This window comes from Polypterus senegalus, chromosome 2 (assembly GCF_016835505.1).
Source record: "Polypterus senegalus isolate Bchr_013 chromosome 2, ASM1683550v1, whole genome shotgun sequence".
NCBI classification, from domain to species: Eukaryota; Metazoa; Chordata; class Cladistia; order Polypteriformes; family Polypteridae; genus Polypterus; species Polypterus senegalus.
Window position 1 is genome coordinate 197,043,989 of NC_053155.1, and position 16,272 is coordinate 197,060,260.

A 16,272-nucleotide genomic window follows, 5' to 3' on the forward strand; every position below is an offset into this window, starting at 1 on the left:
GTATACAACATACCCTGAGGCTGGTAACTTTTTCTACAAGTTGGCTTTGTTTTTTATGTAAATAATATAAACAAGATTTGCATATCCACCTTAATTTTTCAATTGCCAGTTTAGCAATTGTAGCTCTGCTTATATAACAGTTTATACAATTAATGACTGCACCACTTTCACATACGCTCAATGAAGCCTAAATCTAAAAGTAATTGATGAAAAATTCTGGGGAAAAAGAGAAAACCAGAAAGCAGGGAAATGGAGGAAAATTATTACAATCAAACGCTTAATAACCACATGGTGTCAGCATTGCTCCATAGTAGAATTTCAAAACTTCGAAGTGTTAAATAGACTAGAAAGAAAATATTGAAAACAGAAACATGAGTGTTTCTGTCTCACCTTGAGTTTAGAATTAAATATTTTCCACATTTGAGCAGTGGATCTGGTCCAGAAATAGTACGGTTTCAATGCTTTCATTCAATTGTAATTATTACTGAAAAAAGTGAGAGGAAGTAACCAACCTGGTGCCACCTGGAAGCCCCAAGTGAGATGTTAACAGCTGAAAAAGGACGTAGTGCTCAACCATACTCCATGGGCTACAGTCTTTAATGGATACGGTCAGACAGGTAACTAGTTTTTCAGTTTGAGTTTATTTTATATGGCCTTTTTCACAGCATGCACTCTCACAATGTACTTCAGAAAGCACATTTTAGTTAGCTGTTTGATAGGCCACATGGAAAATGAAAAAAGTTAAAGGTTCATAAAGCTCCCCTCCTTTTGGTTACTTGTATATGCTGCTTTGTTTTAGTAGGCAACATTATCCTAATCACTGTCTGTGGGTAAACTGTATATTCTCTTCACATGTGTGTTTTTTTCCAGGTATTCTAGTTTTCCTTCTGAATCCCAAACACATACAAGTTAGGTTAATTAGCAACTGTAGATTGGAATAAGCAGGTCAGAAAATGGATGGATTGTGCTACTATAATTTGTATTTTCTAAAACATTTTGAAGAACTGGTAAATATATTATTTGTAATTGATCAAATAAAGCAGAAAAGAATATTAATTATATGTGTTTCATATCTTTATCTTTTGGTATACAAAAAGAAACAAAACAAAGTTTTTAAATCAGGCTAATAATAACATATGTTAAAATTCACAAGTACTCCATCATTAAAACTCACCAATTCCAAACTTTGTCCGGTAGTGTTCCTGAGTGAATGCATCACAGTCATAGATGATAATGTTCCTTCCCCACACATTTATCGTAGCACCAATTATAAAATCAGAGTCCTTGTAAAATTCCTCATGAACAGCTCCAGTCTTTGACAAGAATACAAGAAAATGTTATTACTGACTGAGCACAAAGTATTACATAAAGTTCCAGCAGGAGCAGAATGGGAGCAGACATATAAAATACATTATATGGCATGATTTGTTAGCTGCAGGGTCAAAGTCTGTCTTTTTCATTTTCAACATCCATTAGATTTTCAGCCTTTTCTTGCTACCGTTTAATATTTTAAGTAAGGGAATAAGCTCCGAACACTACTGGCATACCTTCAGACTATCCAGAATGTGGCGTCCCCCTTGTCCCATAGGGCCAAACACATTCAGGACTGTGCGAGCTGTCTTTTCACCAGGCTTTAGCATCCTCATTGATGAAGGCTTAAAATGTCACAAAAAAGAAAGAATAGGGAAAAATACAGGTTAATGGTAACTTAAGGGATTTGGAACATTCCATGATGTACAGGTGTTTGAAACCATTTTAGAAAAATAAGAATGTATGAATTCCTTGACACTGTAATTTCTGTTGCATTTTTGACTAAATTGTCTTTCATGCTAGCAGTTGTTTTCCTTTCTGAAGCAACAGAAGTGCTAGATTGCCCAGTGGGGGCTGGGTGGTCTTGTGGCCTTGGAATCCCTGCAGATTTTGTTTTTTTTTTCTTCAGCCCTCTAGATTTTTTTTTTTTGTTTTGATTTTTCTGTCCTCCCAGCCATCAGACTTTACTTTATTCTTTATTACTTAGTATTGCCTAATCTTATTTTTTTATTTTTATTTTTTTCTTTCTTCACCTTGTAAAGTACTTTGAGCTACATCATTTGTATGAAAATGTGATATATAAATAAATGTTGTTATTGTTGTTGTAATAGATGTAATGGCTGCATATGTCAGGATCTGCCTATACAAACACACACAGGGCCAATTAAGAGTCCTCGATTAGCCTACAGTTCATGTCTTTATGATAAAAGGGATCAAACTATAAAAACTTGGGTTTTTTTTTTTTTAAGTAAATTGAATTCATTAAAGAAGTGCTTTAATTTTAATAATTTTGCTTGTAGTGATGCAAAATTTCAATTTTTTTTTCATTTTAGCAAACAAAAATTACACTGTAAAGATAATGAATGGGTGGTTAAGTACTTGGTTTAAAATGTATGGTTTACAGTACAGCTAATAACGCTGATTTTTTTTTATCTAATGTGTGGCTAAAGTACCTGGCCAATGATTTGAACCTGTTTGTTCACTCAAGTAACTGATAGCACAGTAAATCAAAACATTAAACAATATCTTGTGCTAAACTTCTTAGAATACATACCTTGGGTAACTTACTCCTAAGCAGGAATACAGGTCCGGAGTCTCTTCCAGAATTGGGTTTGATCACCTCTCGAACCTCAACAGTATCATCCGCAAGAAAGTAATGAAGAATAAGCTCCCGAGAGTCCCCAAACATCTCATCTGTGTCATCCCAGTGGCAGAAGAACCGAAGGACTTCCCGGTCATGTTCCAAAAACTGCTTTAGGGTATCAATGCGCTCAAGAGGCCTTAAAGGCTTCATACTGTCCTTCATCTGTATTAAAACAAAAAGTAAGGTTTCTCTACAAGACTTCATGAATCAAATAATACTGTTTTCGTGTAGCAGATGTTTAACATAAAAAGCTAAAATCTTTATAATTTGAGCAGAAAAATAATTTATATAATTCTTTTACTACTGTATATTTAAGGGTCCTTCAATCAAAAGGATTAAGTTGGTTTGAAAAGTGATGTACAGACAAAAGATCTATAACTTAGGATTGCTACCTCTTTCTTATAAAACAAACTGATAGTTTAATAGTTGTTATTTTATATCCCACACTGTTTCACCTGATACTAAAATCAACTCATTTTCTGAATCATCTAAAGCATAACAAAATCACTGAAAGCTTGAGTCTATCCAAGTAATACTTAATGCCAGGGCAAAAACACTCAGATGGTACACAGTTCTAAAGCAACCAGGAGAAAATTGGACAGAGAAGAAAAAGAAAGCTCAACGCCTGATAGGAAAAGAAACATCAGAATAGTTCATCATTGTCTTCTCATTCTCTTAGTTTAAATTATCCATTCCTCTTTATTAACAATGGATTTATTTTCTGACAGATTCATTTAAATAGTTTTAAGAACAGTTTTATGAGAGCAGAGTTATAGATGAAGCCGGTTGTGTTTCTTATGCCCCCTTTATTAGAGAGATGATGGTGATGTGAGACACAGCTGTTGTTAATCAAATGCCGTTGAAGGATAATCAAAACTTGCATTAAATATTAAGTTTTTAACACAATGGCTAGTCAGTAACACAGCATTTTTTATGTTCTGGGGTACAGGTAAACAAGTATTACAGATAAAGAGATGCAATTTAATATCTCCTTGGTGAATTTCAAACCATTTCAGTTACTTTTCATAATTGTTTTTTTTTTTTCTTGTGGGCCACGGTTATTTTCTATTTTTTGTAATTGCTTTAGCACTCAAGTGCCATCTTTCAGTGTCATTTTCAGGACCAACACTGATATGCAAAAATGTGTTGCTGATTTGTCAAGATTTAGCTTCAGAGACAGACAAAAATGAAACAAATCATGGTTTTCCTGACAGATCCTACCACTGGCCTAAAATACTGTAAAATTAATTGTGAAAGTCTTACAGGTGAACCTGCAAGGGTTTAACTCACTTACATCAACTGAGATTAGTGCCAAACTAACATTAACTAGAACAAAAAGTCCCAAACACAATGTGTTCCCAAAAGATATAATATAAAAATAAGTGCTTTAAATTCTGGACTACAGAAGGCCAAAAAAGATCAAATGAGTTGGTGTCCTTATTGTACTATTTTGTATTGTGCTTTTACAGGGAAATTCACTTGAAAGAGGCCTCTGTAATAACTCTCTCTAGGACAAAGCAATCTGGATGGAACAACGTGCAATATGCTCTTCAGTATATGAAACTTGGAACAAGCTGGGATACCCCTGCGTCGGAGCAATAAGGTAGGCACCGGACACCCGTTGTGATGTTTAACCTCCATCTGCAACTTCTGGGTGCATAACGCCCGCACCCCTTTACTCAGTCACTCGACCTCTCATCAGGATGCTGGTGTACAGTATTGGGCAGCGCATCTTCATGGTGCAAACCTATTGGATCACCACTTCGTTTAAGCGATGTCAGAATCAACTGGATGATCGTGAGTTAGCAGAAGGTTATTCCAGCAAGATGGAGCAATGTGTCACACATTAGCAAGGAGCATGGCTGAAACTGAGTTCTTCTTCGGCATCAGGGTAATTTCAAAGAGGCTTTGGCCACTACGATCACCGGATCTGACACCACCTGACTTCTTCCTTTGGGGTATGCTCAAAGGAAAAGTCTATCTGGACAAGCTTTGCATGCAATGCAGTAGATTACACATACAGTACATCAAGGTATATAGTGTATTTTTTTGGTTCAGATTGCTTCATCCTAACAGGAGTTACAACAGAATATTTAGGGCCTCTTTCAAGTGAATCTCCCTGTATGAGGGGAGAAAATGTCTACCATGAAACCACCCATTGACTCACATTACTATTTTTTTGATTAAAAATGCGGATATTAATCTCTTTTTTGGCCTTTCTCATATACTACCCCTGGCATTTTTAACCCCAACAACAGAGACTTCTGAAAACACTCTCCAGAGCTGTACACTTATGAAAATGCTGGATTGGCCTTGTAATGTGGACAGGTGATAACGCAGACTTTTTCAACACAGACTCTAATCATACTTTGATTTTCCCATAAATGTTTGTAATGTTTTGCTATAGCTTTAAATGTTTCCTTTGCCATTTTCACTTTTCTGTTAACTAAGAAATGTTAATTATGAGCTGACAAATGAATATGACACTGAACTAATTGTTTCCCTGTAACATTCAATGTTGTCAGAATTTGAATATAATTAAGGGAGTAAACTATGGAAAATGGAAAAGTATGAAGATGACAGAGGAAACATTAAAGATTTCTTAAAAATACAACTATTTTAGAATATCAAAGAATAAGAAAATAGAAAGGCACAGTGCACTAAACAATGAGATTAATTAAAAATAAGAATGATGAACTGAAATTGGTTTAAATAAATGTTTGTACCAATGAAATAGAATAGTGAAATGGTTAGCTAGAATTACCTGGTTTTACTAATTATTTTTTAAAAACAAGTTAATAAAATGGAGGATTCTATAGCCAGACTATTATGCTGAGGTGCAATACATAGCTAATCTTTAAGAACTTATTCATTTTTGATGTAGAAATGGGCCAGGAAATGACAACCTATCTTTATGGGCAAATGAAAGAGTATTCATTACTCAAGAAGCGCTTAAAGTGGCAAATTTCAAAAGCAATAGTCAAAAATTGATGTTGAATTAATAACAAATTAAAGATCCTCTTTCTTCTTCTTCTTCTTCATCTTTCAGCTGCTCCCGTCCTCTGCATTTTGCTCTGTTACACCTAATACCTTCATGTCCTCTCTCACCACATCCATAAACTTTCTATTAGGCCTTCCTCTTTTCCAATTACTTGGCAGCTCCATCCTTAACATCTTTCCCACAATATTCCCAGCCTCTCTCCTCCACACAATCACGCTTCTCTGGCTTTGTCTCCCAACCATCCAACCTGAGCTTACCGTCTAACACAGTCATTACTAATTTTGTCCATCCCGTCACACCCAAAGCAAATGTTAACATCTTTATCTGCCACCTCCAGCTCTATGTCCTGCATTTTGGTCAGTGCCACCTTCTCTAACCCATATAAGTCTTACTACTGTCTTGTAGACATTCCCTTTCACTCTTGCTGGTGCACATCTATCTAAAATCCTATCTCCTGACACTCTTCTCCACCCATTCCACCCTGACTGCACTATCTTGTTTACCTCTCTTCCATACCCCCCTGTTAGTCTGTACTGTTAATCCCAACTCTGCTCCCTGCATCCTCACCATTCCCCTGACCTCCCGCTCATTCACATACATGTATTCTGTCTTGTTCCTTCTGACCTCCATTCCACTCCTTTCTAGAGCATGTCTCCACCTCACCAGGTTCTACTCGACCTGCTCCCTACTCTCGCTACAGATCACAATGTGATCTGCAAACATCATAGTCCAAGGAGATTCCTGTCTAATCTCATCTTTCAACTTGTCCATCACCATTACAAATAAGAAAGGACTCAGAGATGATCCTTGATGTAATCGCACCTATACCTTGAATGCATCCGTCACTCCTACTGCAGACCTCACCACTATCACACTTCTCTCGTACATATCCTGTACCACTCTTAAAATACTTCTCTGCCACTCCTGACTTCCTTATACAGTATCTCCACTACTCTCTAGGCACCCTGTTATATGCTTTCTCTATGACCTCACAGACACAATGCAACTCATTCTGGCCTTCTCTAAACTTCTTCAACATTCTCAGAGCAAACATTGCATCTGTAGTGCTCTTTCCCAGCATGAAACCATACTGCTGCTCACTAATCATCACCTCCCTTTTTAACTTAGCTTCCACTACTATTTCCCATAACTTCATGCTGTGGTTCATCAATTTTATCTCTCTGCAATTACTACAGTTATGCACATCTCCCTTATTCTTACAAAAATCTGTACCAGTGCACATCTTCTCCACTTCTCAGGCATCCTTAAACTTTTCAAGATTGCATTAAGCAACCTGGTTAAAATTCCACTGTCATCTCTCCTAAACACCTCCATGCTTCCATAGGTATGTCATCTTGACCAACTGCCTTTCCATTCTTCATCCTCTTCATAGTTATCCTTACTTCCTCCTTGCTAATCCATTGCATTTCCTGATTCACTATCTCCCCATCATCCACTTTTCTCTTTCATTCTATTCATTCATCAGCCTCACAAAGTACTCTTCCCATCTGCTCAACAAACTCTCCACGCTTGTATGTTTCAATCTTCTTCCTTTATCACCCTAACCTGCAGCAAATCTTTCCCAGTTCAGCCCCTCTGTCTAGCCTTTTCTCCTTCCTTAGTGTCCAACCTCTCATACAACTCATCATACATCTTTTCTTTAGCCTTCGCCTCCTCTCTCTTCACCTTATGCTTTATCTACTTTTATTCCAATCTGCTTTCTGTATCCTTCTGAGATACCACTTCTTCTTCGACAAACTCTTCCTCTGTATACTCTGCTGTACTTCCCCATTCCACCACCAGGTTTCCTTATCGTCCTTCCTCTGTCCAGATGCCATACCAAGCACCCTTCTTGCTGTCACCCTTACTACTTCTGCTGTAGTTGCCCAGCTATCTGGTAACTCTTCACTGCCACCCAGTACCTGCCTTACTACCTCCATTAACTCAACCTTACAATCTTCCTTTTTCAGCTTCCATCATCTGGTCCTTGGCTCTATCCTCACTCTCTTCCACTTTTTGATATCTAACATCATCCTACAGACCACCATCCTATACTGCCTAGCTACACTTTCCCCTGCCACCACTTTGCAGTCTCCAATCTCCTTCAGACTGACCCTCTGGCATAAGATATAATCTACCTCTGTGCATCTTCCTCCAGTCTTGTATGTCATCCTGTGTTCCTCTCTCTATTTAAAATACATATTCACCACAAAAATGTCCATCTTTTTCATAAAATATACTACCATCTGACCTTTTGCATTCTTCTCCTTGACACACCATGCCTCCTCATCTCCTCTGTTCCCTTCACCAATATGTCCACTCCAATCAACACTCTCACTCCCTTGAGTAGACTCTCCACCACTTCAATCAACTCACTCCATAAATCTTCCTTTTCATCCATCGCATACACAACTTGCGGGATATTTGCACTAGCAACTTTCATCGTCACACCTTCAATTTACAATTTTATAATCATCACTCCTTCTGACTCTGTTCACCTCCAAAACACTCTTAGCATACTGTTCCATCAGGAAAACCCCTCCCCATTTATCCTCCCATCCACACCATGGTAGAACAACTTGAACCCGACTCCAATATGCCTGGCTTTACTCCCCTTCCATCTGGTCTTGTGAACGCACAATATATCAACCTTCCTTCTCTCCATCATGTCAGTGAACTTTCTTCCCTTGTCAGTCATACTGCCAACATTCAAAGTTCCTATTCTCACTTCCACTTTCTTTACCTTCCTCTTCTCCCTCTGCCTTCAGACACACCTTCCTTCTCTTCTTCTCCTTCTTCGGCCAATAGCAGCCCAATTTCCACCAGCACCCTGTTGGTGGCCTTTGTTAACCTGGACCTCAACTGATCGGGTATGGAAATCTGTATTGTTGTCCACACATTGATCTTGCAAAATTTTACACCAGGTGGCCTTGACGTAAGCCCCATTTATCTGGGCTTGGGACTGGCATTAAGAAACACACTGATTTGTGCATCCCCTGTGGCTGGGTTAAATTAAAGATCCTAATTCTGACTAATACTCATTTCCCCAATCAGTGACAATGACATTTTTTTCCTTCACCTATGTGACTGGAAATGGATGTTGAAAAACACCAACAGCATGATGCTAAAAATAAATAAAAATTAAATTAATAAATATAATAAAGCAATAATAAATTCACACTAATTAGGAGGTCCTTTAATAGATATCATAGTTAAACATCTCTGATCCTAGTATGATATAAATCTAAACTGTTAACACTGAAAGATTGTATATAAATTTAAGCAGCTGTCCTTGTTAATTGACTGAAATGTGCACGTGTACTGCTTTAAACTCACTTGTTGCCGTATGGAATTGTAAGAATCCCCAGGAGGTAAAACTGGAGAATTCAAGCGCACCCCAAGCTTTCGCAAAAAGTTACTGGTAAATTGGTCACAGTTGATTATGTTGAAGGTTCTGGAGTAAAATACAACTTTAATGTTTAGGTTGAAACACTCCACTGTATAAAACTGGTCATCGTTGGGTGGTGGAAGAGGGATACGATGCCGCCGAATTAACGTCCCTGAAATACAAATGAACAGATTAATGTGATATAAATATTCAGAGAAACTGCTTTTTTTATTTATAGCCAGTTTCAAATAAGAACATTTGTCTATGATCCCCAGAATATGTAATCAATTAATTAATTAATTATAAAAATAATGATACCTTCATCTTTTTCTTCATAATCTGAAACCTCAATAAAGACAACTCAGTGGTTCATTCTACCTACATAAATTTATAATTGCTCAAAAACCCTGTCAATTTACTCATGTGTATTTCCACTGAAACCCATAATACAAATACACACATTTAGGCAGTTTGCTAAGAAACACATGCATTTGGTAATTAACATTGTAACCCTGTAATAGAAAAATACAAAAGAATGGCAACATTTTGGATCACTGAGATTCTCTGTGTTTATTTTTTTTTTCCTGTGGTTTTCAAGTTCAGTCCTGGGGAGTCTCATGCCTGTAGGTTTTTATTCCAACCAATTTCACAGTCACTCCATTACTCTTACATTTTTATCCTTTTTCTCCAGAATTTGCTTCCCGAATTTTGTTCACATTTTGCTGAAGTGCAAACAAAGGTTCAAAAAGCACTGAATGGTAAAGGAGAGCAGTCACTTCATTGCCATTTTCAATTGTCAAGTCATTAAAAAAACATCTGTTACAAATGAGCAGACAAATGAATGTGGTACTATAATTTCTCTCTTTTAACATTAAATATTGTCAACATTTGTTACAAATGAGGGTGCAAAAAATCTAAAAATGTGTAAACTAAAAGAAAAATTAGTAAGAAAACTTTAGCATTTCAGGTTTTGAGAAAAATTCAAATATTTCACAATTTTTCTAATTTGTTAGAAAAAGAGTAAAAAAATGTTAGAATAAAATCAACAGTCATATGGGTCCCCCAGAACTGATATTCGAAACCGTAGTTCTATAAAGACTACACATATTATATACATTGTCCGCATCATTACTAGAACCCCCTCTATTCATCACATCACTCCTGTCTTGCAGCAGTTTCACTGGCTTCTAGTTAAGTTCCGCATTTAATTCAAAATTCTTCTGTTAAATTTTAAGGCTATCCACGACCCTGCACCTCCATATTGCCATTCCCTCCCGCACCCTTAGATCCTCTTCCTCCATTCACTTGACTGTTCACTTCGTCCGTCTTACCGCCATGGGGAGTAGAGCATTCCGTTGCTCTGCTCCCCAGCCCTGGAACTCACTACTATCTGAGTGTAGAAATATTGAATCATTCTCACTTTTCAAATCCAAACTTAAAACTCATCTGTTTAAGACTGCCTTTTCTCTTTGACTACAACTACTCTGTCTGATTTTAAATTTTGTATTTTAGTTTTGTTTATAATGTGTGTTTCATCTATTGTTCGGTGTCCTTGAGTGTTTAGAAAGGCGCCTAGGAATAAATAAAATGTATTGTTATTATTATTAATGATATACATATACTAGCTGCTCTACCTGGCGTCACTCAGAAGAGTGATAAAATGCATGTTACATGGGTAAAATACATATGACACTTACGACCTCCTCTTTGCAGTAGAAAGACTTGTATTATTTGTGTTTTTAGCATCTGAGTGCTTTTGAGCTCATTAAGCCCTTACAAATTTTACTGTGAAGTTAGGTATAAGATTTAGAGAAACAGGAGTCATTTTGCAGCAAAGAACAATCCATAGAACAGTATTAATTCTCTCAAGAGTGTGTAGAATGCACCAGAATCGTAATATACAACTTAATCACAGAAAGATAAATGAGGCTTGACAAGTGCTCCTTACAAATCCCCATGAATTATCCACTCCTTCTCACTCTCGCCGTCACAACAGACTTTTGTTATTTCAGCTCAAGCACAGATCTTATGACAAATGGTTTGCTTATTTGTTCGCCCAGGCAAAAATGAAATGGGATAATTTTTGTTCATCATAAAATGAGCATTCCAGAAAGAAAGAATGGATTTTTGATACTATCAACCATTAAAGAGTTATTGATTGGAAAACATAAAATTTATATTTACCGTACTTATTTGGCTAACACTTTTGTCTGATGCAACTCACATCATTTATGATACAACTGGATACATTTCTTTAGATTTTCCAGTTGAAGCACAGGAGGGTCAAGTGACTTGCTCATGGTCACACAGCATCAGTAGCAGGGTTTGAACCCACAACTTTCAAGTCCAAAACCTTAACCATTACGCTACACTGCCTGTTCTATATAAATACACCTAAATTTATAAAAATTCTCAATAGTTATTGTCGTCATCATAAACAACAAAAATTCACGTTGTTTTGCTATGCAATCATTTCTAATTCTTTTGAAGTAAAAATGACACTAATATAATACTGTGTTCTGGAGATGTTGAGGTTAAAATGTACAAAATATTTAGCAAATATGGCAAATTCTAAGATTTTTTTAGACTACATTCAAAGTTAGACTATACCAGTAGTCTTGGAAAACCCAGTGAAATAAGAATTTCTATATATATATATAGTTTTAATATTTTTCTAGAAGAACTAAATTTTTATTAGCCTTTATTTTAAGATAGATATGGTATATGACTGCAAAGCTTTCAAGAAACAGGCGGTTTTTGAATAATGTTCTAACAAATAGACAGGCTGAAATGTAACTTTAAATACAAAATGATACAGTATATTCATACTTGTATATACTTTGTGTTGCATTCTGTTTGTGTGGGTCTTTTGTTGGTATTGTATTATTATCACTATCTTAAGGAGAGATGCAAATAAGAATTTAATAGTACTATATACACATAAAAATAAACTTTTATAAATTAATCAATCAATTTTGATGAACATTGATTTAAATAGAAAATATACTGCATAAGTGATCCACTCGCTTTCCTGTACCACTGCCTTTTCATTGTAAATATTAGCAAATAAGGAACATATTTTGCAGTAAATGTCATAATGGCATTGAATGTGTCTTGAACTATCACAATGTAAAACTTATGAACATCTTTGAGCTTAGATCAGAACTATTAAAACAAGTAAACAAGTAATATCCTACTGAAGTAGCTCGCGTTTACACATAAAAAGCATACCATTCAACAATCTGTCTCCTTCGAATAACTAGTATCTCAATGAACCACTTTGCTATAAAAATATAATAGAGTAACCACTTCAACAACATAACTGTATGTTTTGTTCTAGCTTTCTAGTTCCGATTTAATGAAATACTTATTTTTTTAACTCTTTAAATGCATTACTTATACTATTCACCTGTGTATTTAAACATTTGTTTCATTCTTTAGATAGACAAAAACAACTTTAAAAATTCAGAGAATTCAGAAGGGGCAGTGGAAGAGATGAAATAAGAATTTCTGCTCAATATAAGACATCTGCACAGAATGGACCCAAACTAATTAGCTTTCCAAAGGAGAACACAGAGCATCTTGCAGTTAAGGTTTGCATGAGATCCAGACCATTACTGTTAACAAAACACACTGCCTAATGAGGGCATCCTCACACATCCTAGTCATTAATAAGTTAAAAGGCCTGAAGATGTATATATTAAGCAACACTAAATATGCAACCAACGAATATACAGTACATTGCATAATCTAACAATAAACTTTCTTGCAACCGTTATTCTACTGATTACATCCATATTTTCTCCCTCAGTCCATTTGTGTTTATTTATATTCAGCAGTAAGGACGTGAACATCCCATCTAATGATGGGATTTGATGCCAGGAGATGAGAGTTATAATATCCTGACTGAGTGTTGGGCAGGGTCGTGGGCTCAGCGGCTGTTGGTGAAGAAAGATTCACTGATCCTGACTTTGCTGACAATGCTGTGATCTTTGTTGAGTCAATGGAGGCTCTGATTGGGGCTCTCGAGAGACTGACTGAGAAGTGTAAGTGTCTGGGTTTGCAAGTGTCCTGGATAAAAACCAAGATCCAAGCCTTTAGTGACCTCTTGCACACAGCCATCAACTGTGTGGCTGTCTGCAGAGAGAGTGCCGACCTTGTGGAGAGGTCTACTTAACTAGTCGGCGACATTCATGTCTCTGGTGACACTTCCTATTAAGTCAGTACATGGATTAAGAGAGCATGGGAGAGTCGTGAGGTCACTGAAAAGGAGTGTGTGGTGCTCCCAATATCTATGCAAAAGGACGAATGTCCTAGTCTTTAGAGTCCTGGTGTTTCCTGTTTTGATATATGGCTGTAAGACATGGATGCTACCCAGTGACCTGAGACAAAGACTGGACTCCTTCGGTACTGTGTATCTTCGGAGGATCCTTGGGTACCATTGGTTTGGCTTTGTGTTGAATGAGTGGCTGCTCACGGAGCTGTACAAGTCCATGTTTCCCAAGCTGACCTCACCTGACTGGCAAAACACTGATCTCAGTTTAAAGAGAAGAGGAGCAGACTGAGGGTAGCTATCAGCGGTGTTGTGAAAGAGGGACTTCATAGGCCTAAGCCCTTGATATATTGTGTCATGCTCATATTTTATTTATTCACCAACCCCCTGCTTTTCACAACAGTACATGTTTATCAGTGAGCTGTAAAAACCCAAGGGGGAAAAACTTTCTAACCAAAATCCCCACCCTCTCTTTCTGATATTATATATGTACAGTATATCAACACACTCTACACTCAGAGGGGCTAAATTAAAAATGCATCGCAAGGAGGACCAAGCCACTGATAAAACAGAGTATTGGCAGAAGTGTAGCTCCAATTTAAGCATGGATTACAATATAAGCTCGGAGAAGGACTCCCTCAGACATCCATAATGGGGGCTAAGACACCATTACCATCAAATCCTAGAAACACACCTGGTAGGTAAATTGCAACAAACATGATGAAAACATATCGAATATACTGTATTGTAAAAAATAATATGCTCATTAGAGCCTGCAAATTGATTAAGTTTGAGGCCTGGTCATTTTGAGTTTTTTTATAGTATTTGAGTCTTGTGCCCCCTCTACACTGTTATGTGTTTCTTTAAAAGCGCAGATATTAGCCTCAGTTTTCGTCTTTCATCTACACTACCCTGACATTTTCAACCACCAAAAACTGTAACTACTGAAAAAACACTGCAGAGCTGTATACTTCTGAAAATGTCAGATCGATATTTCCTTGTGGACAGGTGAAAATGCAGCAAACTAGGAAGAATTCAATATAATGCTATACTAAGCACAATTTAATACAAATATGGATTGTAATGTGAACCTGAAAATACTGTGATTTCACAGACCAAGGCCAACAACCATAATTCACTGGCAGGCAATACCTGCCACCAAGATGAAAGAAGAAATACGTTAATCAACAACTGCATCTTGACAAAAAGGAAAAACCCTAATTGCCTTTACTACATTATTGACACGTACACTTATCTTGCTCAATTGGAAGAATCCTAACCCACCTATTCAGTGGCCAACTGATAATATATACTATTTGAATTCTGGAAAAAATCAGATTCTCACTTAGAGAATCTGTACAAAACTTTTTCAAAACCTGGCAGGATCTAATCAATAACATTTTAGAATAAGCATTTAAATTGAGGAAGCAGGTTCTCTCCCCTCTTTTACTCCATTTATCTCTATTCATTTATTATTTTATCTATTCATTTGTCTTTACTAGTGTAAGTTTTACACTGCTGGCCTAGCTCTCTTTCTCAGGGCTGGGGTATGATTTGTTTCAAACCATTTTCTTTTTTCTTTTTGTAAAACTCAAGTTATGTGTATGGAGATGTTATTTGATTTAAAAAAATTCAATAAAATTAAAATAAAAAAAAGAAAAAATGTTTTTGTTACAAAGAGAACCAGGAATGCTTAACACTTATTGTTAATAACTCATAACTAATGACATTCTTTGTTTCTCACTCAAAATACTAACATGATCATATACAGTACGTACACTACAGCAGTGTTTGCATATTTTTTCCCCTTGTGTTACCTTGTGGTATCCCGCTGTTTTGAATCTCTGGCTCAACAACTTGAATACTGTCATCCTCCAAGTAAAAATATATTCTGCAGTACCTGACTCTGGAGAGCTCTTCTCTACTTTCAGGCACAGGCTCTGTAAAGTAGGCATCAAAGCAGAGTACCTGTTGAAATGGCAAAAGGTGTGGATTACTATTTTGATCCTTTTTTCCATGGGCAAGAAAGACAATGTTATATTATATAAAATAGGCTATAATATACTTGCATGTATACTGTATGGCCTCAGAATGACAGATAAATGTCTAAATAATGACACTGAAATTAAAACACAATTTTAAAACAGTTATTCTGTGCAGTGCATAGCAAAAAATATCGTATATAGTGTATAATCCATACATTTGTGGATTAATGGGGGCACAGTGGCATACTGATTAGTGCTGGATTTGAGGATCCTGGTCTGCACACTGTCTTTGTATAGTGTGCACATTCTCCCTGTGTTAATGTGTCTTTCTCCTGAATATTCCACTTTTCCTCACACATTCGAAAGATTAGCATTGGGTTAAGTGGTAACTCTAAATTTGTCATGTATGAGCGTTCATAATTGCTGGGTGTTCTCTGCAATTGACTAGTACCCCGTCCTGGACACTTTCTTGCCTTGTACTTGTTGCAATGGAAATATTTCTTGCACCATTGACCAAGAATTAAAGTAAGTGGATTTGATGATAGATGGGAGACATAGACAAAATGTACTCTTCCAAGGATATACTATTCCATATCTTTCTAGTAATCTCACATAGCTAATTTTTAAGCACTCTCTGATGTTCTGATGTTTTAAGCAATCTTTTTCTGAGACTTAAATAGCAGTCTGGCTGATATTTATAAAATTCCTAAAATTGTTCAGGATCTTGTCTTTATCATTACTTTAACTGTGTAAATAAACAGCAGACCTACAGATTTTGTCCAATCCAAGTGTGTCACATGTATTTTTCTGAACCTACAATCAGTGTAACTCATGTGCAGTATTAGGTTTAGGGCAAAATGGTGGCTCTGAGGCTAAGGATCTGCGCCGGTATCTGGGAAGGTTGCCAGTTCAAATCCCCATTACTGCCAAAAGGGACCCTACTTTGCTTGG

The 16,272-nt window shown here is 36.6% G+C and overlaps 1 protein-coding gene across 3 annotated transcripts in view; it reads right to left on the reverse strand.

The window, feature by feature from the left end:
* Positions 1–16,272, reverse strand: part of efhc2 (EF-hand domain (C-terminal) containing 2) — a 114,468-nt gene that overhangs the window by 53,525 nt on the left and 44,671 nt on the right. For all 3 annotated transcript variants that reach the window (XM_039745147.1, XM_039745148.1, XM_039745146.1), the window contains exons 3-7: positions 15,154–15,304; positions 9,012–9,235; positions 2,585–2,836; positions 1,548–1,655; positions 1,175–1,313 (exon numbers count right to left, since the gene is read on the reverse strand). In XM_039745147.1, coding sequence (XP_039601081.1) covers positions 1,175–1,313; positions 1,548–1,655; positions 2,585–2,836; positions 9,012–9,235; positions 15,154–15,304 — 874 coding nt within the window. The remainder of the gene's footprint in view (positions 1–1,174; positions 1,314–1,547; positions 1,656–2,584; positions 2,837–9,011; positions 9,236–15,153; positions 15,305–16,272) is intronic.